Here is a 27316-nt window from a genome sequence, read left to right on the forward strand (position 1 = left end):
ACCTGCCGAGCATCTGGACGTTGATGAACATGATAGCGAGCACCCACTAGCCGCCTGTGGCCGCTTGGGTTTCAGTTCATTACGATGAAATATTCGGTCTCTCCAGACACCTTTCAAGGGCTCAATGGCCACCTACAGCTTAGCGGCTGCTGTACCGGGCCCACCCAATTGCAGAACGCTTCCAGAGAGTTCTACCGGACAGCTGGAAACTTACCACCGCCCACGGTCCGGGTGCCGGGCTAAATTGCTTCCCACCTGACAATTCAGAAGGTCCAGCCCCCCCCCCCCCCCCCCCGCCATGGTGGTGGTGCCAGTGAGGCTGTTACTCTACAGGAATGTGGGGCTATTCTTGAAGGAGAAGACACACCGGAGCAGTAAGTAAAGAAATTTCCGGGGGAGGGGGTTGAGGTGGCCGTCACCACCACCCTCCTGGAGCGGCTTCTAATGAGGCAGAGGAGGCTGGCCTGTCCCCTGGGGGCGCTGCCTTGATCTGAGTGCCCGCACCCTCCCTCCCCTGCCCACCAGCCTCCCCCCGCAGTAGAAAAAGCTCACGCCCCACCGTGGGTGCTGTGGCAAGGGGGCAGAGGCTGCCGAGGGCCAGCCAGGACCCCCGGCCCCGTTGGGCCCACAGACGGGGAGCTGGCTGGCCCTGGGAGACACGGAAACCGCCCCACGGTATCTGCTGGCTGAGCCGGGCCCTGGGTGATCTCTCTGGGCCCCACGTCCCTCCCCGTAGCCGTGGCCGCCAACCTCTGCTCCGCTCCGCGTTCCTCTCCTCCCTTCCTGGCTGCACGTGCTTCTGCCCAGCGGTCCCGCAAACCTCCCTCAACTCCACCGGAAGCCCCAAACATAATGCTCCCCTTTGGATCTTCATCCCGCCTGCACCCACTGGCCACCTGGACGTGGCTCATCGCTCCCTCCTGGAAATCCCGGCTTCTCCGGCCCCCGAGGCTCCTCACACACCCGCTGGCCTCCTAGCCCGGCCCAGCATCAGAGACCCTGTGAAAGCCCAAGTCTGACCATGTCTCTGCTCTGCTCAGTCCCCCTCACTCACAGCCCCCTGGACCCGCAGGCTCTCGCCTCCTCTGTTCCCCGAGCACATCTCCAGCTGCCCTGCTCCAGCCGGCCTCCCTGTTTTCCTTCAGCCACACAGGCACATCCCAGCCACCGGGCCTTTGCACCTGCTGTGTCCTCTGCCTGGAACACCATCCCTCCAGAGAGCTCCAAAGCTCAATCCCTCACTTCTTCCAGGGCTTTGCCCAAACGTCCCCTTAGTGGATGTTGGTTTTCATGGGCAGCCTGAGGGCAAACACTTGACAGACGCCGATCCACGTTAACGTATACGATGTTCTCAGGTTCTATTCATTCGTTCAGCAAGCACGTACCTGCCGTGTGCCCCTGAGCAAGGCCCACACAGAACCAGCTACAACACAGCCTGGCAGGGAGGCCGGCCAGTCTAGGACCCAGCCGGGGAGCCTCAGGCTTGATCAGCTCCAAGGCCCCAGGGAAAATGACCCCGCGGCCAGTCTGAGCACGCCAGCCGGGGATCCCGGAGGGACTCCTGGCTGACAGGGACGTCACCTGGACACGGCGCGCTTTGTCAGAGCACGCAGCCTGGGGATATCTGGCTGCAGGCACATCCCCCTCCCCTCCCCCTCCCTCCCTCTGCCTCCAGCTCTTCCCGTCATTCTCCAGGAACACATCCTTCCTTGAACACGGGGCCCCCAGAAGCAGGGACCCTCCTCTCCCACTTCTTCTCCTCTCCCACTTCTCCTCCTCTCCGGTCCGGCAGGGTCCACCACCCGCGAGGAGTCTCCCCACCACTGACGCGTGCCTGGGCTCCGGGGTCAGTGATGGAGCACCCACAGCAGGTGCGTCGCCACCAAGAGGGCGTGTAACTCCCCGGGAAGGGCAGTTGCGGGCGCGCGGCTGTCTGAGAGCTCGGGGGGAGTCCGTGCCCACCCGCCCTGGCACTGGTGAGCTGCGCAGCCCTGGGCAAACGTCTCCCCCTCTGTGTGCCTCTGTCTCCTCCCCCTCAAGGAATAAGAACAATTAGGACCGCCTCGAAGGGCTATTATCAGGATTTTCAGGAGACCCTGGCACAGGGTTTGGCAAATCAAAGGTGCCCAGCTGGTGGCTGTTACCACGATTATCCTTCCCCACTGGTCCCCCGCCCCCGAGTCCCTTCCCGGAGCCCGGCTCGAGAGACCTTTCCAAGCACGCAACTGCCCAGGTGCCCCTTTGCCTAGCAGCCCCCCCCCCCCACCACCACCGTGGCTCCCTGCACAGGCCAGCGTCTGAGGGTTTGCAGGCTCTGACTCCTCATGGGTGGGAGTGTAGCTCAGCAAATATTTACGGGACGGACGCATGACCGATTCATCCACCCGGAGGTGTTCGGGGCGGGGGGGCGCGGGCCTCTCGGTATTATTCTCAGCCCAGGTGCCAGGTAGAACCCCGGCCCGGCTGTGCCCACTTGGACGTGGCATCAGCAACTGCTAGACCGTCAGTGACCCGGAGACACGCCCCCCACCGCACCGCCGCCACACACAGGCCCTTCTGTGACCCCTGAAGCCTCAGGCGCAGATTCCTGTCCGGCTGGGTCTGGCGCTCCCACTGAGGGCTCGTCTGTATTCCGGGGCTTTGAAGGCGATTTATCTGGCGTGGCGTCTCCGGGTTCACGAGAGCCTTTAGCTACCCGGAACGTCCCATTCTGGACCAGCAGGACCAGCGGCTGCTTCTGCCCACGGGTGCCAGCTGGAGGGACCCGGGTGTGGGTCCCAGGGGCTGGGCACCCGGCTGCTTGGCTCCCGGTCCCGTCCTCACCTGGCCGGGCCCTGGATGCTGATCAGACCCAGGTCCTCGGAGCTGTCGATGAGCTGGCACCGGAACTTCTGATCCTGCAGCACCGTGCTGATGTGAGACCAGTTGTGCTGGGCCACGGCCCCGCCCACGGCCAGGTAGTAGCCGTCCCCTGGAAGAGAGGCGGAGAGGACTAGCCGGAGGCCTCTGGGTCGAGGAAGCACCTGCTCTTTCCCGGAAAGTGAAAAACACAAGCCAGAGGGCAGTGACCCTCCCCAGGGGCACCGGCTGCTCTCCGGGGGCAGGGAGTGGGGGCCGGGGGGGGGAACCCCTGGGGGCTGCACACGCCAAGGGAGCACTGTTCTGGGAGAGTCTGAGGCTTTCACCCACTTCTCAAAGGGCTCCTGACCAGGAGAGGGGGACAGCTCCCACCCGGTCGAGGCCCGAGGCTCCGTGTGTCATCAGTGCTGGGCAGCCTTGGACAGATCTCTTCCTCTCTGGCTCTGCTCTCACTCCGTATGCCCCTGGCCCCCCGGTCTCTGGATCCCCCTTTGGCCATATCAGGACTTGCTGGGGCCAGGTACCGGGCCGGGCTTTGCCAGTAATCCCCCCTTGATTCCTACCCCCGCCCCCCCCCCCACAGGAGGCTGATTCTCATCACCACCCCAGGGTTTCAGAAGAGGAGACCGAGGTTCAGAGAGGTCACATGGTAGAAAATCAGACTCTGTCCAGCTCTGAGTCATGGCCCGGGCCACACTGCCACCCAGGCTTGGGTAAACAGAGGGCAGCCCGCCTCGGCCCAGTGTCGGGGGAGAGTCACTGCCCTGGGGAGCTGGGACAGCTGTGTGGCCTTGGACCCATCACACAGCCTCCCTGAGCCCCTGTGCTCTCATCTGTCATGGAGAGTCTTTGTAGCTCCTCTGCAAGGGTACTGTGAGATCCAGCCACTGCCTGTGCCTGGGGCGGGCGGGCTCCCACCGGTCATTTGCCCATGATCTCTGGAGGAACCGGAGGGGGTGGGGGGGGGTGGGGAGGGAGGCGGGAGGCCTCCTTCTTCTCAGCTTTCCCTGGACCTCCCCTCGCATCCCCCCTCTCTCCTCCCTTATTAATTCTCACGGGGCTCCCCCACCCCAGAGCAGAGGTCCCCAGGCGATCCCTGACCCCTCAGCCGCTTCTCCGTCTGTACGGTGGGAATATGGGACTGGAAATGCCCTCACAGGCCGGGTTCCCACAGCTGCTGCGGGCGGGGCCCCAGGGAGGGGCGCAGAAGGGTCTAGAAGGCCTCCTCCCATCGGGGTCCCCTGGCAGCCACCTCTGTCAGCCTGGGCATCACTGCCATGGGCTGGGCATAGCGTGTGGGCAGGGGTGGAGATGGGCAGGGGGTTCCCTGCTGGAGAACCCTCCTGGGTGCCTCCTGCTGGTGCGTCCCAGCCCCGCCCCTCCCACATCCCCCACCCCGCAGCTGTGGTAATAGACGCAGCCACCCACCGTGATCGAAAAGCAGTCCCTCCTCACTCTACCCTTCCCTGGCAGAGGAGGGCCTGGCTGGTGGCAGGGGGCTCGGGGCAAAGGGCACCAGGCCTCTCCGTCTCCAGGAGCAGCTGCTGGCTAAGCTCTCGTGGGGGGGGGGGGGGGGGGTCCTGGGTGGGGTGGGGCTGGGCTGGGACCACCAGCTGGAAGCTTGGAGCTGGGGTCCACCTCCCCCCCCAGTCCCGCCTGGGAAGGAGGGGAAGCGGGGGCTGCGGTCCTCAGCTGCCTCTTCCCACCCTTGTCCAGGCGACCCCTGGGACGTTCCCCACCTTGTCACCCCACATGCTGTGTGCTCCCCTAGGTCCCACGCAGAGGCCTTAGCCTCCGGGAAGCCCTTCCTGAATACACCAGGGCAAGTGGCCAGCGGCCCCGCCGTCTCCTCCACCCCCACATCCCGAAGCAGCCTCCAAGCCCCTCCTCTCAGCGCCCGGGGCAGCAGCACCTCTGGGCTGGATGGCCGGACCTGTCCCCTCCTGGCCCCAGCCTCCAATCCCACCCCCAGTCCTGCTCACCACATCCCGATCGCCCTTGCTCCCACGGCCCTCACGAGGGTCCGAAAGCGCTCCCCCCCGCCCGTCAGAGCCTGCCGCCCATAAGGCACGTGGCTCTGATGCACTTGGCTCTGCTCTTGGGCGGGGGTCCGTCCTCACCCAGGCCCTCCACTCCCCACTGCCTCGCCGGGCCTGAGCCCCTCCTCCTCACCTTCCGGAACCCAGCTCAAACATCCCCTCCTCCGGGAAGCCCGCTCACCCACTCCACGCTGCAGAGCACCGACACGACCTCACCGCAGTGGCCTGCCCCCTTGCCCGTGCCCGGGGACCGCGGCCGTCCCGCGTCCACAATCTCCCTACAGCCAGGACCGTACCCTGCACCCACCTTTGGATCCTTTGGGCCGTGGGGCTGGGGAAAACAGGCTACCCCCCAAATCCCTGTGGGGATGCTCTGCAGGGATACTACCCCTCCCCACCCCGGAGGACACCGTCTGGGAATCACATAGGCCTTGGCATCAGACCGGCCTGGCCAAGAGGTGGCTCTGTGGCTCGACGCCCTCACTTCTTACTTCTCTGGGCCTCCGTTTTCTCATCTATAAGATGGGCTGAACCACACCTGCCCCCATAGCACCGTTAACAGCATCCACCGGGTTAAAACGTCTACCAGAGCACTGGTCAGGTATGATCAAGTCTCCTCTCTTCCTCCTTTGTCTTAAACCGATGAGCACAAAGGGAGACAGAAGCCAAAAAGACAAGTTGGCCCCCAAAAGGGCCCCCCCGGCCCCTGGGCCGGGGACTTTTACAGGCCGCGTCCTCTGCGTAGCCCCAGGGGTCTGAAGCCACCCAAGAACCCTCCTCAAGGGACAGGAGTTACGGGGGCCGCCTGGTGCCAGGGCAGCTGCCGGGCCCGGCATTCTCCGGACAGCTGTCCTCATCAAAGACCCAAAGTGCCGGGTCCCGAGGCCGCAGCTCCGGGCCCAGCCTGCAAGTGGCCGTGGCAGAGAGGGCGGTCAGTGGGCAGAGTCCAGGGGCTCGGGCTCCAGCCGGGGAGCTGGGGGCTGCGGGGTTGACCTTGTCACTTCCTGTATCGTCAGCACGTCTCCTACAAGCGCATCTTCCTTTTGGGATGCAGAAGATGCTTCAGGACCACGTTAGGCATCGACAGCTGCTTTGTACACAGCCTCACTCGTGTGCAAATCACCACATCCTCTTGACGTCGTGGTGACCTGACGCAACGGGTATAATTAACCCGCGTCTAAAACATGCATATTTAACAGGCATGCATATTCATGGCAGGAACAGTACAGTTTTTAAGGCCGAAAATAAAACACGGTCCACATGCCGCCGGTCTTCTCGTGTTTGGCCGTGTCCCCGGGCCCGGCAGCACGTTCCAGAGCCTCCCGGGATGTGACTCAGGCGTCACGGCGCCTCCCTCACGACGCGCCACGCGCACTTCCGCTGGCAGGCCGAGCAAGAGCCCGTCCCCCGCGCCCAGGCAGCCACGCGGTTGGACCGGGAGGCGCCAGAATCTGGGAAAAACGCCTCCCGAATCATTAGCACCTTTCCCTTGCCTCTGCTCCACGGCCTGTTCTGGCCCCCGCCCTGGCAAGGCGGGCGCTCCTCGAACCGTCAGGGCCAGGAATCCCCCGGCACCTTCCGGAAGGTCCCCGTTCTCCAGATGGGGAAAGTGAGGCTCAGGGCTGTGGGCCGCAGAGCCAGGCAGTGGCAGGACCTGGCCCAGGATTTAGATGACCTGTGCCCTCACCGGGGTCCCTCTGTCCCTCCTCCCCAGCTTACACCAGCCCTCCTCCAAATGGCCCCTGCTCCTCTCCAGCCAGCTCCTTACAGGCACCTTTCCAGCCGGCAGCTCCTATTCATCCACCGGGGCTCAGGCCAGAACATCACCTCCTCCAGGAAGCCTTCCTCACCCTGGCTCAGCTACTTCCATAGCCTCCATAGTCCTGCTCTTTTCCGTCCCCTTGCTTTTCCACTCGGTGTTCTAATGGTCTCTTCCCGGCCCTGTCTGTCCCTACCGTGAGATCTTGGAGGCCCGCCCAGCCTCCTTCACCTCCTGTGACCGCTGGCTGCCCGCATCTGTCTTACGGTAAAGGCTCTTTGTGAGCGCTGGGAGAAGGAAGGGGTGGACAAGTTCATTCACACAGCACAGGCGCTCTGGTTGAGCCCACTGCTTTCCCGGCTTCTGCACCACCAGTGGCAGGAGGGAAGGGCCCCCCAAGCCCCAGCTGCCGCCAGTAAGACCGCTCACCCGTGCCCACAGCCTCCAGTCCGCCGGTGCTGCCCCATGACGCTGTTTTCAGCAGTCAGAGACTCAGGAATCCCACCCACGCTCGGCCCCCAAATCCACCCCAAAGGAGTCTGTGGCCGGCAAAGCAACCTTGTCCCATCGCCCCTGCACCCCCACCCAGAGATATAAACTCCACGGGCCAGAACCTCCTGGGTGCCTCAAACAGCCTGGGATGTGACAAATGCTCAGCAGGTACTGACTGCACCTGCCTGGCTAATGCACCCTCCTTCTTGCTCACCTCCCCCTCCCCCAGTGCCCTGGGAGCTCGCCCGCCAACCCCTGGGGACCCTGACAGAGTCTGGGCAGCGTGGAGCCAGGCCCCTGGAGGCGGGGGCTGCCAGCTTCTCTGAATGGGCTGAGTTCTTGTGCTGACGGACCCTCCCCCTGGAGGGTCTCTCAGAGAGACACCCTCTCCTCTGCAAATCCAGTCTCTCAGAGCGGCCCCGGGGCCTCCCTGGAGAAGGAGGGTGCTTCCCACCCTGCGGATCTCAGCCGTCTCTCTTCTCCCTAGCAGGGACGGCTACGGGACTAGAGATGACCTTGCTCCGTGTGAACCAAGGGGTAGGGTCGGGGAGCTGAAGGGACAGGCAGCACATCTGGCTCAACGTGGCCGTCAGGGCTGTGCAAACAAGCATTACAGGTACTGAGCTGCCTGTCACTGGAGGCATGCAAGCAAAGGCGAAGGGGCTGCAGAGGGCAACCCAGGAACAGCTTGAGCACTGAACTGCACACCTTCTAAGGACCTGCCCCGGCCTGAGACAGAGATCAAAGTCGGTTCGGCATAGATGTCGGTGGCAGAAAGGAGCTAGTACGTCCAAGTGGGAAGCACGGCCTCCTCCGTGGCTCCCTCTGTTCTGGGCAGGCACGCTGAGTATGCCCACGCCCTCGCTGTTCTGAAACACCGCGGTACGGACAGGTTCAAAGACATAATCACGGAGTACTCAGAGCCCGCATCACTGCCTGAACAAAGCCGACCGCCAGCCTGAAGCGACACCTCTAATCTCCCAAGCCCTGACCGCTGCGGGCACCATAGGTAATTACAGAGCGGCCCTCAGCAGCCCGTCCCCAGCCACCGCCGGTCACCGGAACAAGGCTGCAGTGACAACATCGCTCAGCCCGTGGGGCATCTCCTACCTTCAAAGGCGGGGGCCAGGGCGGAGGCCTGGGGGCCGGGGGCCAGGCGGCTGACAGTCAGGTCGCTTTCGGTGCCGCCCCTGTGGTTCAGCATGCAGGTATACACGGTCGAGCCTGGGGGCGAGAGAAAGACCCGGAGTGTGGGAGCCTCTCGGCACAGCCCGGCACACACAAGTCTGGGACTGCTCGACGGGATGCCCTAGCGCAGGTGACCTCAAAAGGTGACGTCACCACGACCGGGTGGCCCAGAGCGGGAGGGGCAGGTCACCCAGCACTGCTGTTCCCGGAGGAGGAAGGGTCAAGAGTGGGGCTTTGGGGCGTCTGGGTGGCTCGGTCGGTCGAGCATCCGACTTCGGCTCCGGTCATGATCTCGTGGTTCGAGAGTTCGAGCCCTGCGTCGGGCTCTGTGCCGACAGCTCGGAGCCTGGAACCTGCTTCGGATTCTGTGTCTCCCTCTCTCTCTCTGCCCCTCCCCCACTCATGCTCTGTCTCTCTCAAAAATGAATAAAAATATATAAAAAAAAAAAAAAGAGTGGGGCTTCTTTCTTCTTGAAACACCTCGGCCCGGGACGTGGATGTCCCCCATCCCAGCCTCCCACCCACCCCCCACATGCTAGAAAGTTCTTAGGAGCAGGGTTCCTGTCTCATTCACTCTGGTGCGCCCGTGCCTGCTGAGCAGAGGCTCCTGATGTCTGTCCGCATAAACGACTAAGTGGATGGATGGATGAAAGGGGGTGAACGGGAAGGTGGATGGCGGGGTGCTGGGGCGGGGTTGGGGGGACGGGGGGTGTGGGTCAGGGGGAGGTTTAAGAGGAGCAGGTGGGGCGACTGCCGGAAAAATGGTGTCACAGGTTGAACTGTGTCCCTGAAATGACATGTTGAGGTCCCAACCCCGAGTACGTGTGAACGTGAGCTTATTTGGAAACAGGGCTTTGCTATGTGATCGTGTTAGGATGGCCCTTATGGCGGGCTCTAATCCGGGATGCTGGTGCCCTTATGAGGAGAAGCATACGCAGGGATGTGTGATGTCAAGGCAGGGGCGAGATTGGTGCCCGCCCCCACCCCCTGGAGACAGAGAGGCAGGAAGTGTCCCACCTCCGGTCTCAGAGACAGCACAGCCTTGCTACCTTCTTGAGTGTGCACTTGTAGCCTCTGGAATGATCAGACAACATGTTTCCATTGTTTAGAACCAGCCCGTTTACGGTGTTTTGTTACAGCAGCCCCAGGGAGCTAATACAGACGGGTGGGGGGAGGGTAACATAAAAGGAGATGAACATCCCAAATATTACATGGGACACACTTAAGAGGAAAACATCGTCCATTCTTGAGACTCAAATCTATCTGACCTTCCTGTATTTTTATTTAATTCTGGAAACCCTCTTCGGGGAGAGTGTTCCTGTGGGGAGTGCCCAAAGGGGCTCCACATTTACAGAGAGCCTCCTGCCTTGCATCCTTTCTGGAACAAAGTAAATGGAGAAGGGAGGGAGGGAGGAGGGAAAGGAAGGGCAGGGGGAGGGACAGTGGAAGGTGCTGGGGGCCTAGGGCCTGAGGTGTGGCATTGAGGGCAGAGAGATCTAGACGCAGGGGTCCAGGCCCAGGCCAGGGGGCAGAGCCCTGAGCTGGAGAAGCCTAGAGGGGACAGAGCCAGCTTGCCGCCTGGTCTCAGCACCCAGGGCTGTGCCCAGGGAGTTCTTCCTGGCACCAAAGTGGGAGAGGGGCATGGCCCTCTGGAGGTCGTACCTGGGGGTCGGCTGACATCAGCAGAGAAGAGCCAGTCGGCAGCCTTCCTCGCATCCAAACCCACCAGGTAGAACTTTCCGAAGTAGGACATGTTGAACACAGCAGCGGCCCCTCTGCAGGCCAGACATTCCTTCTTGATCTGAAAAGTTCCAGGGAGGAAGGCCGCCATGAGGGCTCTGAGCTACGCCTCCTCAGAGCAGGGCCCGCTGGGCTCTCCCTGGCACACCTGCTCTGAGACTCCCTCCCCACTCCCAGCTGGGAACACAACAAGACCACACTTCAGAAGCACAGGGAATTATACCCCACAAAAGAAGACAACAGATTCAACAGCATGTTCTTGGACCACAATGGAATTACATTAGAATCACAGCAGGAGGAAACTTGGGGAGTTTGCATATAAGTGACATTGAACAACACATCCCTGAATAACCAAAGAATCAAAGAAAACACTTGTGGGGGGAGGGTTGGGAAATACTTTGAGAAGGAGGGAAGGAAGGCAGGGCCTTGCTCACAGAGACCTTACACCTGCAAATGGTTCCAAAGTTCTCCATGGATGCCTCAGCTTCCCACTTGGAGAAATTGGAAAAGAAGGGTGAATTAAACCAGAAGCAAGCAGAAGGAAAGACTTAATAAAGACTAGAATAGGATATAGAGGAAATGGAGAATAGAGAAATGGAGAAAATCGGCAAAAACAAAGCTGGTTCTTTGGAATGATCAACAAAAGTAGCAGACTCACAAAGAAAATAAGACAGGAGACTCAAAGTACTAAAATCGGGAAGGAAAGAGGGGACATCACTACCGACCTTACAGCAGTAAAAGGATTGTAAGGGAAAACCATGCATAACCGCATGCCAGCGTGTGACATGTGAAACGGACACATTCCTAGAAAGACACAAGTTATTAAACCTGACTGAAGAAGAAGGGTTCCCCGGGTGGCTTGGGTGGTTGAGTGTAAGACTTTGGCTCAGGTCATGATCTCACGGTCCGTGAGTTCGAGCCCCGCGTCGGGCTCTGTGCCGACAGCTGGGAGCCTGGAGCCTCCTTTGGATTCTGTGTCTCCCTCTCTCTCTGCCCCTCCCCTGCTCCTGCTTTGTCTTTCTCTGTCTCTCAAAAAAAAAAAAAAAAAGTTAAAAAATAAAGAAAAGAGAGTAATTCCACCTACATCATCAAAAAGAATTTAAAAATACCCACAAATTTAACAAAAGAAGTGCAAAACTTGTACTCTGAAAACTCAGCAATATTTTTGAAAGAAATTTAAAGAAGGCCTGAACGAGTGGAAAGACATCCCATGTTTACAAAACGAAGACTTGATATTGCTAAGATGATGTGCTCTCCAAACGGATCCAGATTCAACACGATCGCCGTTAAAATCGCAGCGGGCTTCTTGGCAGAAATTGACAAACTGATCCTAAAATTCATATGGAAATGCAAGGGACCCAGAATAGTTAAAACCATCTTGAAAAAGAAGGACCAAGCTGGGAGACTCACGCTTCCTGATTTCAAAACTCACTACAAAACCATTGTAATCAAGACACTAACACAAGGATATGCATATAGATCACTGGAATGGGGTTGAGAGTCCAGAAATAAACCCGCACGTTTATGGTCACTGCTTTTCCACAAGGATGCCAAGGCCACGTGAGGAGGAAGCCACGGTCGTCAACACGTGGTGCCCGTGCAGCTGGACAGCCACACGCAGAGAAGGAGGCTGGGCCCCTACCTCACACCATACACGAACCGTAGTCAAAGTGGGTCCTAGACCTAAGAGTAAGAGCTAAACTATACAATTCGTAGAAGAAAACATGGGAGTAAGTCTTTGTGGTCTTGGGTTAGGAAATGCCTTCTGAAATATGACCCCAGAAACACAAGCAACAAAAGAAACAATCCGTAAGCTGGATTTCACCAAAATCAAGCCCTTTTGTGCTGCCAACAACACCATCAAGAAAGGGAAAAGACAACCCACAGAATGGGAGGAAGTATCTGGAAGGCATAAATCTGATAAGAGACTTGTACCCAGCATATAACAGGAACTCTTATAACTCAATACAAAGACCAGTAACCCAATTTAAATGAACAAGGTGTCTGAATAGACATTTCTCCAAAGAAGATGCACGAATGGCCAGTAAGCACATGGGAAGACGCTCACCATCATTAGCCAGTAGGGAAATGCAGCTCGAAACCCCAGTGAGATCCCACCTCACACCCACTAGGGTGGCTGGGATCAAAGAGAGAGAATCACCAGTGGCAGCGAGGACTTGGAGAAGTCACAACCCTCACCCACAGATCCTCAAAATGTTAAGCATCGAGGTCCCACAAGACCCAGCAACGCACCGGCCAGACATCTACCCAAGAGAAATAAAAACCTACGTGCAGACAGAAACCCGTCAGGGCATGATCGTAGCGACGTTATTCCTAACAAGCAAAAAGCGGGGCCAGCTCGAATGTCCGGACACACTGCAGAGCATCCACGTAACTGAAAACTGCTCAGAAAAAGAAGTGACGAAGCACAGACACGCCCCAAAACGTGGACGGACCTTGAAACTACGGTGCCGAGCGAAAGAAGCCAGTCACGGAAGACCGCACGTTGTAGGACTCCATTGATAGGAAACATCCCAGCAGGTAAAGCTCCAGGGACAGAAGGAGCTTTAGTGGCTGCTGAGGGGAGGATGGGGTGGGAGAGGGTGGGGGATGGGGGTGACAGCTGGCAGGTCAGGGTTTCTCCTGGGGGTGGACAAAAACGTTCTAACATCACATCGTGGTGACGGCTGCACGGGCCCAGGGGGACACTAAAAAACACCGCCAGATTGTGGGACACCTGGGTGGCTCAGTCCGTCAAGTGCCCGACTTCCGCTCAGGTTGAGATCTCACAGCTCGTGAGTTCGAGCCCCGCATCGGGCTCTGTGCTGACAGCTCGGAGCCCAGATCCTCCTTCAGATTCTGTCTGTCTCTCTTTCAAAAATAAACATTAAAAAAATTTTTAAAAAGCACCAAATTATACACTTTAAGTGGATGCATTGTGTGGTACGTGAATTCTATCTCAGGAAAGCTGTATTTTTTTTTTTTTTTTTTTTTTTTTTACACAAAGAACACAGCATGCCTGCTGGCCGGTATACAGATGCCCCTGCCAGGCCCTCCAGGTCCCGAATTGTCCATCCGTTTTTCTCCTCCGTCTTCTGTCCCGGAGCCACTGCATCTTTGTTCTACATACATCACCCAGCCGCTGAGGGGAGGCCCCACCTTTGCCGCTCACTGAAGGAAAAATTGTGGCAGCAAAGCTACCCCTCGCCGAACACTGGCTGTGCGTCGGGGACCTGTGTCACCTCTTCCACCCCGAGGTTCCAACACCACTTTCCACGAGGACACTGCCCTCTGAGGCCCGGGGAGGGGACGCGCGGTCTGTTGGGGGCCAGGCGGCTAGAAGATCGCGGAGCCGTGCATCCGGCCCGTGCTGTCGCGGGGCCCCCACCCCCCCACCCCCAGCTCCGCGTGGGTGCATCGGTGTGAGCGGTGAGAGCATTTCCACCGGGGAAACCGGCCAAGGCCCCAGTCGGGCTTCCCCGGGGGAGCTGGCACCCCGCCGGAGCCCCAGATGCCGCGACCCCACCGCCCTGCAGACACCGCTGTCCTCTGTGGGGCTCCCGCGACCCGTCAGGCGCTGCAGGACCTTCCCCGACACTGGGGCCGCAGAGCAAAACCCGACACGGTCTCCGGGCTGACTCTCGTCTCCCCGTCTCCCCGGGCTGGGGAGGCTGCCAATGCTGAGAACAAGTGTGTGTTTCATGCTTTGGGACTGTTCAGGCGCGTTTGCGGAGGCTGGATGAAGCCACCAAGCCAAGTTGGCATCCCCTCCGGGCTCCCACGTCCCCGAGGGCCAGACGTCCTGCAGGCCCTGGGAGCCGCGGGAGCCGAGGTGCCAGACTCGAGGCGGTGCCAGGGACCCCGGAGCCTGGGGACGCACGTGCCTCCTGCTTCCGCCGCCCAAGCCCCTCCCCCAGTGCCTTTACCACCAGAGCCAGCTTTGGGGGAAAGCACAGGAGGGACTGTTTCTTTCCCTTGGGGACCGGCTGCAGAATTTGTGAGGCCTGGTGCAAAATGAAACCGCGGGCCCCGGTTCCTAAAGTCTGAAGAGTTTCAAGGTGGCGACAGCGGAGCATTAAGCCCCACTCAGGGCCCCTCTGAGCCAGGCCCTGGGTGACCTCACAGGCCGTACACCCAGGAAGCTGGCCGGCTGCCTTTTTCCCCGAGACAGTGCTTCCCAGGCGGCCCCGGGCTGGGCACCCACATCAGGGGGCAGCTGAGGCCTCTCTCGCTCTCTTGGGGCAGCCACGAGGCCACGGCTCAGCCCCGTTCTGCTGGGCGACCCCTTTGCAAAACGGCGGGGCCGCTCAGCGTGGAGGCTGGCGTCGCTCTTTCTGCCGAAGCTGCCCCCAAGAGCACCTCTGCCCGGTGCAGACTGCGGGGGGCAGCCCGGCCCCAGGCCTCGTCACCCCCACCCGGCGGGAGTCGGGCCCAGGCAGCCCGGCCGGGGCTCTGACCAGCCTCATCTGCCCACTTCTGGAGCCAGAGGGGCAGCGAGCAGACCCCAGACCCCAGACCTCCTGCTCGTCCTCTGGAGGGGCCCGTCTTGGGTCTGTGTGTCCTGAATCTACTCTGCGAGAGAGCCACCGACAGCAGCCCCTAAGGAAGAGCTCGTCACTCACGCCTGTCACAGGAGCCTCAGAACAGATCCAGGGCAGGAGGGAAGGAGGCCCAGAGAGGGGCGGCCCCTGGCCTGCGGCCACGCAGCCAGCCCCAGCCCCCACCGCCCGTGGCGAGGCCTCGGCACAGAGGGGGGCAGAGAGGAAGACGTCACCGGCTTGCTCCTCAAAACCGAGTCAGCCCGAAACGGGGGGTGAACTGGACGCAGTCCACAGAACCTCTGGCAGGACTCTCGGAGGGCCCCCGGGGGTCAGCCCTACCGGGAGCCCGACTTTCTCCTCCATCGGGGATGGGGGGTGGGGGGACTCAGCCACTGACCACATCGTGGTGGGGCGGGAAGTCGAACGTGTACTCGTCCCCCAGCAGCCGGCCGTAGGCGTGGTCCTCGTGCATCCGGTTCCCATATGCCCCATAGTAGTCGTACCGCAGGACCTGGGAGGAGACACGCTCGTCACTGGGCCCCTTCCTCCCTCCTCCTGGTCCTTCCTTCCCTCCGCCCCCGCCCTACACTCGCACACGCACGCACATGTTCACAAGGGCGCACACGCGCACGCACACGGCTTGGCGGGCAGGGAGCCGGGTCCCGCAGCGGCGAAGGCGGGGCAGATCTGGCCTCACCCGGCCGCCCTCGGGAGGGCTGTGCGGGGGGCACGGCCTGGGGGGCGGCGAAGGGGTTCAGGCAGCCCACAAACCCTTGCACAAATAACACCCTAACTGCCGTGGTGGTGGTGGTGCGGCCGAGGGCCGGTGGGGAGGCTGGGCTGCGTCCGTTGGGGCCCAGAAGGATGGAGAAAAAGTGGGGTGTGCTGGGGCTGGGGAGAGACGGGCGGGTCACCTGGGACCCCTGGGCCACCGTCAGGGCTTTCAACTCAAGGCTGAGGCAGCGGGATGAGACCCCGGAACCAGCTCTCTGAGGAAGAGGGTGACGGAGCTGGGGGCCGGACGGCACTGTCATGGCAGTCAGGACCGAGCCCTGCTCCGGGTGCCTCGAGCTTCTAGGCAGGGAGATCCTTTCTACAGGCGAGAAACTGAGGCAGAGAGATGAAAACTCGCCTGATGTCACAGGCCTGGCACAGGCCTTGCGGCACGTGGGCCCCAGAGGCTGGCTCCTCGACCGCCACTGGCCGTGGCCTGCCCTGCCCTCTGTCAGCGGCTCTGAGATGCCCACATGCCACTGGGCCCTTCCCCAGCCCTGCCCCTACTGAGGGAGCCAGTCAACTGTCCCTCCCCAGCACGGCCAGACTTGCCCAGCCTCTTTTCACAGGTGAGAGGGCACAGAGCCTGCCCATCTCCGGACCAAGGGAATGTTCCCGATCCCTGATCCAGGGTCCCCTCCTCACCCAGGGGCCAGGGGCTTCCTGGGAGAGGCCAGCTGGGACACGGAGGGCTTTGCAGGGGGCCGTTCGAGCCCCACCCTGTCCTGGTGGCTCCAGCCTCTCAGCCTCCTGGGGACAGGCTGCTCCCCCTGGTGGTCTTAGAGAGCCCACTCTTGCCTAACGATGCCCTGGGACCCGCCTTGGGCCGTGAGTTGCTATGGAGATGGGAGGTGGTTGCCCTGGAAGGGGACTGGTAAATTACAGCAGCAGAAGAGGGGTTTTAATTTGCATAAAACCGGATCAAATTCTGTCCCCCCCCCCCCCCCCCGCTCAGGGGACCCCAGCCCACGAGTTTCACAAGCAGGCTGGTTGGGTTCTTCTCTGACAACCTGGGCCCGTGGGAGGCACTGGGGGAGTTGGGGAGCCCCCAGGAGGGCACCCAGAGGCCGGGAGGCTGTGAAATCCCAAGTTACAAACCAACACGGAATGCATAATTTTGTGCTAAATGCTCCTACTAACATAAAATAACAGTGGCATTTGCCAAAAATATATGAGCAAAATTATGGGAAGATGTGCTAATTTCTCCGGCACGGCGGGGGAGTCTTGCGCTCGGCCCCCTCACTGTGGAACACCAGCTTTCCCGGGGGCCCCGGGCTTATCTGGGCCTTGGAAGGCCTGGCTGCTGTGGGCGGTGAGTGACGGCCCTGGGGACATCTGCAGAGGACGGGCCCCGTGCTCACGGGCACATCTACAGGGGGCTCAGCATTCCCGCCCGCAAGGTGACTCACCCGCTCCGCGGGCCCCGCCTCGGGTGGTGTGGACGGGAGTGGGGGTGGGCTAGGCCCGGGTGGCCACTCACCGGAGCTGTGCCTTTCGGGGTGAACCATCCCGGCCGCTCCCAGCCCTGTCGCTCCTGGAACACGCAGCCTCGGGCCAGTAGTTCCTGGGTAGGGGTGGGGAACCAGCACCCTTCAGGCCCGGCCAGACACCCCCCCGCCTCCCGCCATGCAGGGCAGTGAGTGACCGATTCCCCCCAAGGGGATACACCCCAAGGAGCAGAGGGCAAAGAGGTCCTGAGGCTCGGAGCCAGGACCCAAGCCCAGGCTGCAACTCCTACCCCAGAGCCCCACCCCCAGCCTCAAATTCCTGCTTGATAGCCCTAAGGCCCCCAGTGTGAATGAATATGGAGGTGAGGCCTTCAAAGAGGCGATTAGGGAGGAATGAGGTCATGGGGTGGGGCCCTGATCCCAGGACAGGGGGACCCAGGGGACCCAGGGAGAAGGCAGGCTTCCAGACAGCTAGGGAGGGGGCCCCAGCTGGAGCCGCTCAGCGTCCAGACCTGGGAGCAAGGAATTTCTTATGGCTTCTCCCCCCCGCACCCCCGGTCTGTGCTATTGTTCCAGCGGGAGCAGGCTGACCCAGCACGAGACCCGGCGATCCCTCCCGCAGGTGCACCCCTGAGAGAACAGGGAGGAAGCAGGTCTCTGCACACCCAAGTTCACAGCCGCCGGCAGCTGGAAGCAACAGTGCCCACGACTGATGAAAACAGATGAACACGCCTGGTGGACCCACACGGTGGAGTGAGACTGGGCCTTAAAACGCAACCGAGCTCCGACGGGTGCCGCACCTCAGACCAGCCTCAAACACAACACGCGTGTGATCTTCTCTCGTGACCCTTCACGACCCGCTTACATCAAGCGCCCAGAGGAGGCGAATCCCCGGACAGAAAACAGATCAGTGGCCTTTCTAGGCTGGGGAGAATGAGGGATCACTGCTTCGTGGGCACAGGGTTTCCTTTCGGGGTGATGAAAATGTTCTGGCACCAGAGAGTGGTGAGGGTCGCACAGGACCGTGAATGTACTTCATCTCCCTGAATCGTAGGCTTTAAAAATGGCTAAAATGGCAAGTTTTATGTGCTGTGTGCTTTAGCGCAATACGAAAACATAACGGACTGAGTTCGTTTCCTGGGCCCAGTCTGCACGCGCACGCGTGTGGGGACCTGCCACACAGCAGCAAGCAATTCTCCGACCCCGGCAGAATGTCCCAGAAGCCAACTCAACTCTGACACTGTCTCCCCGAGGACGGCATCAGATTCCCCAGGCTGGGGACTCGGTCCCACAAGGCTGCCCCCGTCTCCTACTCGAGTCCCTCCAGGTTACCTAGACTGGTGACCGACCGGCTATAGAGCAGGCCCCCTCCTCGGGCTGGATGCATTTGCCCGAGCCGCTCACAAGACTCAGAGAAACGTTTTACCCACTGCATGGCTGGTGTTTCTAGAAGGTTATAGCTCAGGGCCAGCCAGATGCAAGAGGAAAGTAGCCCCAGGTGTGGGGAAAGGGCGTGTGGCTTCCGTGCCCCTCCAGGTGCCACTGTGCACAAACCTCCCTGTGCTCACCAACCCGGAAGCTCTCTGAGCCCCTCCTTTTGGGTTTTTATGGAGGCTCCGTGATACGGGCACGGTTGATTGCCTCGGTGGCCGCTGGTGACTGAGGCCACCTCCGGCCTCTCCGTCTTTGTGGCCCTCGCCATTTAGGAAATTCCAAGGGTTGGGGGAACTCTGTGCCAGAAACAGACTGGACGAAGACTGAATTCCTATTTCTTATCATAAGTCACAATATCACACGGACACAATTAAGTGACATAATGGCAGATTTCTTTGTGAGTTCAGGTTGGGGAAAAATGATCATCTCTGCCCTCAAGTTTGGAAGGGTCCCGTGGCCACGGGCAGCCTTGTCGGACTGGCAGGAGGGCCCAGAGCCCCGGGCCGAGCAGCCTCGGAAGCTGGGTCTGGCAGAGGCAGGCAAGTGCGCAGGTGCCCGCGGCCTCCGACGGGCTGTATCCCGCTGCCTCCCGAGGACCCACCCACACCCTGAGCGGGCAGAGCAGTGGCCAAGAGGACACTGCCAACGGTGGCACCAAGAAATGTCCTCCTCGGACACCCCAGGGGGCAGCACAGGGGCAGTTCTCAACGCAAGAAAATCCCCTGGCATGAGTGATGGGGTTCCGTGGATCGAGGAGGAGGTCACCTTCCCAGGGAGGGAAAATAGGGGCGTAGTCACCTCTAATAAAACCGGCCGTGGCTGGGGGAGGTGTCGCGAGCAGGGCTGACAGTGCGGACAAGAGGTGGGCGCTTCTGAGCCCATCTCCTTCCAGTGCAAGTCAGGCAGCCCCTGTGTTTGCCGGGGAAGCTCTGGGGCTGTCGGGACGGGGTGACCCGGGACGGCAGAGGGGAGCCGGGGGTCACCGTGGCCCGAGATCCCAGCTGGCCCACTAAGCTCGGCTGAGGGGCAGGGCAATGGACACCAGGTCCCTCTGGGGTCCAGGTGCTGGAGTCCCAGACGAAGGAGGTTCCTTTATTCAGCTTCAGAGCTGTCTGCTCCATGAGCCTGCCTGCCTCCATTCAACAAACACTCCTGAACACGTATTAAAAGTCAGGCTCTGTGCTCAGTGCTCAGAACCAGAAAGACTAGGGCACAGCTCCTGCTCCCGGGGCCCTAGATGAGCACAGCTTGCAGCACAAGATGGGGGTGGGAGAGGGGACACGGAGGTGGGTTGGGAGCACGAGGAAGGGGACCGTCAGGGGCTTGGGAGAGTGCCAAGGCTGGGCTCCGGGGGCGGGGGGGGGCACCTGACTGTGGGTTTCGTCATACGAGTAGAAGCTTGCCGGGGAGGAAAGGCATCCCAAGCAGGCCCCACGCGCAGGACGCATGTCTCTGGGGCTATGCTGCTCTCTGTCGGTTCCCGTCCCCGATGGGTGACCGCACACACCGGCCGGTGCCCCCGCCCCCCACGTCCGCCGTCGGCAGTTAGGGAAGATGCCGGGGTGTGCGCTCCGAGCACGCTCCGTTGGTGAGAGCTGGGAATGGCCGAGCCACCGCGTCACCTCACCCGGCCCAGAGCACGCCTTTCCGTCGCCCCAGTGCCCCGGACTCCCCGAGAGTGGCCGCTCGTCGGGGTGTGGTACCTCGTGCAGGGGGTCTGTCCTCATGTTGCGCCCCGCCAGGGGCTCGTCGTGGGGGAACACAACAGAGTAGTTCTTGGCGTAGGACTCGTGGCTGCGCTCGCGGATCCAGCGGCGGTGGTCGGTGAGCAGGTGATGGAAGCGCCTGTGGCGGGCGGAGGGGCCGGTCACTGCCTCGGGGGCTGTGAGGGAAGGGCCGGCCAAGGACCCGGGGCCAAACCGGACCCTCATCCCTCCACCAGAGTCCTCCCTGGGGCATGGGTTCGGGAGGGGGTCCGGGCTCTAGTCTCCCGCCCTGGAGCCTTGGGCAGCTAGGCCTCCTCACTGCGACACCGCCCCCCGCCCCCCGGGTCACATGGCCTCTCCTCCAGCCAGCCGCTGGAGACACCCAACAGCTTGTCCTCCGACGGCCCCGGCTGCCCGAGCCGACCGCGTAGCTGCTGGCCCACCTGGGTCACGGCCCCCGGCCCCTCCCACACACAAACCCACCTCTCAGACCCCCAGACCAGCCTCCCCATCCGTCCCTTCCCTCACTGTCCACCCGCTGGCATCTCACGCGCCCTCCCGGCCCTCCTCCCCATCCACGTTCCATCCTCCGTGACGCCTGTCGGAGCCTCACCGGGGCTAATTGACTCTCAGTTTGCACACAGTTCTAGCGAGCACCATGTTCTGATGGGGGCAGGGAGGCAGGGCTACGGATGTGAGTTTATCCTTATGGATATTATCGAGAGTCGCTGCGATCGTCCAAGGGCCCCTTCCTGCTGTCGGCCCAGGGATGAGTGCTGTGTGCGAGAACCTGTCTCAATCTTCAGTGCGGCCTCACGCCTGCCGCCCCCTGGTTTGACTCATTTGCACACGAGGGGCTGCCGAGGAGCGAGGAGCGAGGGGAGATCCAGCCTGCACTGAGCCAGGAGCTTCTGGGACGAGCTGCAGGGCAGGGGAGGGAGCCACGGAGCCAGGCCAAGGGGTCTAGGGAGTTCCTGAAGGAGAAGCATGCTGGGGTGCGGGGTTTGGAAATGCCTGGCCGGCTTTGCAGGGGCTGAGGCGGGCAGGAAGGGGGCTAGGAGGCTGATGGCCACTCTGGTCAGATTCAGCCCCAGTCACCAGGAGCTGGCATGGTTCTCCCAGGACCGGACTGGCGACCTTCCTCGCTGCTTTGAGAGTCCTGGCTGGGGGTGGGGAGCGGGAAGTGGGAAGAGGGAGTCCTGGATGTCCTTCCTCACGCCCCCAGGACAAAAGAGGAAGCTGGATCTGGGGCGGGGCCGGGTGATCCCTGCAGGCACAGACACGGCCCCTCCACGGCGGCCCCTCCGGCAGGTTCCCCGTCGCCCAGGACTGCCGCCTCGGCTCACGTCTGTGCACACGTGTGCATGGCAGGGGCGTGGGCTCGAGCTCAGCCAGAGCACGACCAGGGATCGGCAGGGGAATGGGCCCCTCCCTGTGGCCACGCAGGCTGGCTCCGGCACTCCTCCTGTGAGCAGGGGGCCCAAGCCGGGGCTAGGGTCCGGCCACCCTCAGCGCTCAAACGATGACGCCTCCTCCCGGTTACTCGGACCCAAGGGCTTTCACTATCAGTCCCGGCCTACACCCCAGACCCTGCCCGTGCCAGGCACCGGGACGCATACAAGCGAGTCCCAGATGCGCTCCACCGAGAGGTGAGTCATCACCCCCATTTCACAGATGGGGAAACCCTCTGCCTGAGCCACAAGGGTGAGTGGGCTAGTTCACTGCCCCCCCTCTGCCCCCCCCAGGCGCCAGCTCGTAGGGGCTCCCCACCCCCCCTCCCCCCACCATACCATCTGCCTCCCAGCCTGTGACGCCCAGGCCCAGCCTCCCCGCCACGAACCAGCCCGCAAAACACTCCTGCCAGGCAAGGCAGCTGACGACGGGAGGCCCAGACCCGTTCCTAACCCCAGACCCGTTCCTAACCGGGCAGGGGTTTCACAGGCAGCCTCGGGGCTTCCTGCCGAATCCAGGACCGTGCACCCCCTCCCCGCCAGGCCTCCCCCAGCCCAGGAGGGGGGCAGGCATGCCAGCCCCGTTCTGCAGCCGTGGACGCTGTGGCACCGGGAGGCCGCCCGCCGAGGCCTGGGGTGAGCCCTGACGCGGCGGTCTGTTCCTGTGCCGGAGCCCTCGCCCCCCAAGGGAGGCGAGGCGCTGTGTCCCTGCCCGCTCTGGCGCCCGCACTGGGCGACTTCAGACAAGCGGCCTCCCGCATCGGTGCCTCTTCTCGCCGTTTGTAGCAGGAGGGACTTGGACCGGCCCATCCCCGAGGCCCCTTGAAGCTATCATTTCTGGAACATTCCTCTCTTGGGAGCGCGTGGGCGCAGCCCCAGACGGGCTCGGAGGCAGCCACAGAGCAGAGCTGTGCCAGGCGCCGTGGAGGGGGTGGCCGTGGGGGAATCTCAGTGTCTGTCTGTCTGCCTCTGTGGGGGCCAGACATCCCCCCCCCTCCCCAGCGAGTGTAATGTCTTCATCAGGCCAGGAAGGGGTGAGGTTAGCAGAGGAGCAGGGGGCATGCTGAGCGGAACCAGCACCCCAGCACCCCCCCCGACCCCGGGCAGCTGGGGTCTCCCCAGGGAGGCTGTCTGCCAGGAGCAGTAACGGAACGGGCTGCTTGCCCAGAGGGGCGCCCCTCCAAGCCGTCGCCTCGACTGTCCCCTGCACGACACCCCGGCCCCACCAACACCCACCCTCCGGACCCTGCCTGGGAGTGAGTGCCTTCGCCCCGCCTGCAGAGGGTGATGGAGACCAGGACCCCCTCGCCCTGCTCTGACGACAGCGCCCCCCCGCCCCCACCCTGGCTCAGACTTGTCTAGCGTTTCCTTGCAGACATGACGCAGAGAGTTGTGCCTACACAGACGCCCTGGCTGCCCCCGACATTAGCAGCACGCGCGTCATTACCCAGGGCTACGGTGAGGAGAGCGCTGGGCACCGGGTCTGATGTATTCCCGCCACCTTGGACGTGTACGTTCAGCTGGCATCTGGGCTCGGGGCCGTCTGACTCCCAGCTGCTGCACACGCACTGATCATAACCACCCAACTCAGCCTCACTCCCTGGGCAACGCGTGGGGTCCCTCCTGCTCCCCAGGCCTCAGTCTCCCCATCTGCCAAATGGGATGAGGCGATCCCGCTGCTGATCCTGGAGCCACCCGGCGGGTCGAGGAGGACACTGGGACAAGAAATCCCGGAAACTGTCAAGGGCCGTGAATCTGCCAAACCCCGGGTACCTGCAGAACCGCCCCTGCTGGCAGCCTTCTCCCCCTTCTTCCCTTACTGGCGCCTCTTCCAAGAAGCCCTCTGGATTTCAGAGAAGGCTCCTTTCTAAATAGCCCTCGCTATATACCCGGCTCTACCTAATCCCAGGGTACCGGTAAGCAGCCGCCCCGCCCACGGTCTCTGGTGCACACTCGCCTGATGTCATAGCTGTACATGTCCTTCTCTGGGCGCCCGTGGACGATCCAGTGGGCCAGCTCCTGCCCACAGCCGCCGCCCAGCATCATTCCTAGAAGGAGTAGGGCCAGAGGTCTGCCGTCCGCCCCGGAGCCCCCACCCCAATATCATGCCCCTTCCGTGTCCACAGCCAGCATCACCCCCCGAACCCTGGATCTCACACCTGGGGTGCTGTACTGCTGCTAACAGGACCTCACCCCTCCCTGCGGCCCTCCTCTGCCCTCACCCCTGCCAGGGGCCGCTGTGCTCCTGAGCCCCCCACACTCTGCCTGGGGAACCTTTTTTTTTTTTTTTTTTGCCTGGGGGAGCTTTAAGATCAGGGTGGTGGGTGTCAAGGAGGAGCCTCTCACACGCACCTGCACTGTTGAAACCGCAGCCCAGGAAGAACCCTCGGAGTTCAGGTGCCTCCCCCATCAGGGGCTTGTGGTCAGGTGTGAAGGACTCTGAAAGGGAGGGGGGCCTGAAGCTCTCCCCGGGCCATATGCACCCGGGGCGGGGTCTCCCGAGAGGGCAGTGATTGGAGCGGGGTCTGCCGCTGCCCCTTCACCCAGACTTTCCCCATCCTCACCACTCCGCTCAACGCCACTTCCTCCAGGGGGCCTCCCTGACTGCTCCTGCCACGCTCCCGAGCTCCTCAGCATTTACTGCCAGAACCACCCTGCTGGGACCGGGTTCTGCTTTGCAGCATCCAGGTTTGCCTCCTGCTGAGGAGGGGCCTTTCCCTCAAGCCCCCGTCACAGGGCGCCACCCTCCTGCCGCGTCACTGCTGGTCATTCTTGCCCACTGGACCCCGAGTACATGAGGGCAGGGACGGGCTCCACTCAGTACTGTGTCCCAAGGGCTAGCATGGGGCCCAGCAAACAGCAGGTGTTCGATAAATGTCCCTGAATGAAGGGCTGACCCCAAGTTCTCCGGGAGAGGGACGGGGGCTTCTGCTCTGTTGGCCGAAGGTGTGTCACAGGCGGAACCCAGAGCACGGAGGGCAAGGGACCCTTGGGAAATCGTTATAAAGGGCTGAGCTTTGTGGCCACAATCCTGGGCTTGAACCCTGCTTTACCCTTTCGTAGCCCTGTGGCCCTGGCCGAGTCACTTCACCTCTCTGAGCCTCAGTGTCCTCATCTGCAAAACGGGGACCGTGGCACTGACCTCACAGGGCCGTGAGTCAGTCCATCTACAAGTACTTGCCGCCCCCCGGAATGTACCCAGGGCTCGGCTCCGACCATGACCGCTCCCACCCCTCAGGCAGCTGACGAGAGGGGACGGTAAATACGCAAATAAGCAAAACAGAGAATGTCTGGGAAGAAATGACGACGGGAGGAGGGGCGGTGTGAGTGACCCTTCTGGTAGGCACCATGGTCACTATGGTACAGATGCGGAAACTGGGTCACCCTGCCAGTGAAGCAGGGAGCCAGGAGCCGGCTCAGGGCTGCCTGACCCCCAGCCGGAGTTCTCAACCTCTGCGCGGGTCTGTCCCGCGCGGGATGGGGACGGACGCGACCCCGTGTGAGGAAGGTCGGGAGCTTCCCGGGCCCTGGAGGAGGAGGGGGGGGGTCTGGCGGTGGCAGGGGGCACAGGGGCGGCGAGGGCGAGGGTGACAGCGGTGTGGCTGGGTCACCCACCCGGGGAGCGCTTCGGGAGGGCTGGGGATGTTTCCAGGCGGACAGGAAGGTGAGGACAACCTCACGGGGCATCTGAGGAGAGAGCTTCGTGGGGGGGGACGAGAGTCTCTTGAATGTTCAGCCAATGACTCACGACCGAGCAACTTGGGGATGGATGCAGAATGATGGGATGTTTGGGCAGCACAGACAGGGGCCCCCACCTTGGCCGGGACCCCTGGGACCCGGAATGGGAGCTCTGCCCGCCCCCGGATGCCCCGGAGTCAAGGGGGCCTGGGACTTCCCAGTTCTGTTCTGGAAGCCAAAGACCACTGACCGCCCTCGTCCTCCCTGGCAAGGGGAAGCGCTCTGTTCCCCGCGAGCCCTCCCCCACAGGCCGGAAGCCAGACACAAGATGTCTTCACACACACATCCCCTCCCCCCAGATAGGGCTCCCTGGGAGCAATGACTCCCCAGTCTAATTAAACAGAGGATGTTCCCGGGTGACTCGGGCCCCTGGGATCGTTTCAGGCCTGTGCTTCTCATTGCCAGCCCCACGCAAGCCCGGGGAAGCTGTGGGGGGAAGGGCAGCGAGCCTTCGGCCCCCTGCCCACGCCCTGCACTCAGGGGCACGTCCATCCTGCCCACCGCGGCTGGGCCGCCTCACGAGCCCAACAGATTCAAGCGGCTCCAGGGGCACCGGGCGGAGAGGGCTGGCCCCCCTCCCCCCGGCAGGCCACAGGCCCCTGGGCATCAGAACCTTCCCCTCTCCTGTCCTGGCCGGCCCCTCACCCCCTGGATGGCTGTGGATGACCCGTTACTCTCCGGCCTCCGGCTAACCCCTTCCCTTCAGGGCTGACGGCAGTCTGCTGGTCCGGGCCGTGCCCCGCACCTCACATGTGGCTTCTCCTCCTTGCTCCACTCCTGCTGAGTAGGTACGCTGTCACCCATTTCACAGACGAGGACACTGAGGCACCCGGAGCCTCAGACACAAAGTTTCCCCTTTGGACAACACTGTGTCTTTCCCAACCTATCTCCCCAGGCCTGATATGGGGCAAGGCCGGCCCTAGCCGTGTTTTTGCCTTGACTGAAGATTAAAGGGACCCTGTGTGTGCCAGGAAGAAAGCGGGGGGTGGGGGAGACACCCAGTGGAGTCCCAGTGCTTCTGCTGGGACGGCAACAGGGGTGTCGTGTCTGTCCTGCTCGCGGCAGGGATGGCCCAGGTCCGTGCCCGACACAGGCCAGCCTCGGTCTCAGGCAGAAGGACCCAGCATGCCTGCCCTTGCTTCCAGCCTCCTCACTCACCCGGGCCACAGACTGTGGACTTCACCCCCGTCTTCTCCAGCACTGGGACGCGGTTGATGGCACCTTCGATGTGCTGGGTGAACACGTCCCAGTCCAGGTCAAAGAGGCCAAAGGCAAACTTGTCTGACACCTGGGGAGGCGGGTGGGGGGAGCCGCCCAGTGGGAGCCGAGCCTGGCCAGTCTCCCCTGGGTTAGGGGGGGGTGACAGGGCTGGGCCCCTCAGGTCTCCTGCACCAACCCATCAGTGGGGCCCATCCCCTCCCTTCCCCCGTGCTGGCCCAGGCCTCCCAGCTCTGCGCTGGACTCTTGCAATGGCCTCCACCTGGTCACCCTGCCATCCTACCCTCCTTCGACCTTCTCCTAAGTCAGACCATGCCCTCTCTTGCTCTCCAGCAGCCCTGTGGCTCCCCGTGACTCTGTGGCCCACCGAGGCCTACAAGGGCAGGCCCCGCCCCCGTCCACCACTGGCCCACGGCCACGCTGACCTTCCTTCAGTTCAAGGACAAGCTTGGCCAGACCTCGGGGCCTTCACCCCTGGTCTGAGGCAGCTCCTCACCGACCGTGCTCTCTCCAGGGGGGCTCTGCTCTGATGTCACCTCCTCGGGGGGCCCTGCCTGACCACGGCACAAAGGATAGGCCTCCACTCTTACGAGGCTTGTTCCCAACCCGCTGGCTTCCTTCACCACAGGTCACCGCTGCTTGTCTGTTTACTGTGGGTCTCCCCAGCCAAACACAGGCACCCTGGGACAGGGGCTTTCGTGCTGCTCTCCCTCTGTCCCCAGGAAGTAAAACAGAATCTGACCCAAGGTTGTCACTTAATCATTTGATGTCTGCATGAACCCAGGAGCGGGGGCGGCCCAGGCGTGCTCGAGGGGGCCGAGGGGGCCGCCCGACTTCCATGCAGCCCCAGAAGCTGCCGGGAGAGCCGCGGGGCCCGGACAGACGCCACTGCCGTGGGTACGGGCTCAGGGTTGTTTGCTGTGGACACA

The 27316-nt window shown here is 62.1% G+C and overlaps 1 protein-coding gene across 2 annotated transcripts in view; it reads right to left on the bottom strand.

The window, feature by feature from the left end:
• The window catches only part of SARDH (sarcosine dehydrogenase), a 60676-nt gene that overhangs the window by 18863 nt on the left and 14497 nt on the right, over window positions 1-27316 (bottom strand). For both annotated transcript variants that reach the window (XM_047829396.1, XM_047829395.1), the window contains 9 exons: window positions 26328-26457; window positions 23784-23870; window positions 23389-23479; window positions 19978-20119; window positions 16873-16956; window positions 15016-15129; window positions 10000-10138; window positions 8260-8373; window positions 2824-2971 (listed from right to left, as the gene is read on the bottom strand). In XM_047829396.1, coding sequence (XP_047685352.1) covers window positions 2824-2971; window positions 8260-8373; window positions 10000-10138; window positions 15016-15129; window positions 16873-16956; window positions 19978-20119; window positions 23389-23479; window positions 23784-23870; window positions 26328-26457 — 1049 coding nt within the window. The remainder of the gene's footprint in view (window positions 1-2823; window positions 2972-8259; window positions 8374-9999; window positions 10139-15015; window positions 15130-16872; window positions 16957-19977; window positions 20120-23388; window positions 23480-23783; window positions 23871-26327; window positions 26458-27316) is intronic.

Source organism: Prionailurus viverrinus, chromosome D4 (assembly GCF_022837055.1).
Source record: "Prionailurus viverrinus isolate Anna chromosome D4, UM_Priviv_1.0, whole genome shotgun sequence".
NCBI classification, from domain to species: domain Eukaryota; kingdom Metazoa; phylum Chordata; class Mammalia; order Carnivora; family Felidae; genus Prionailurus; species Prionailurus viverrinus.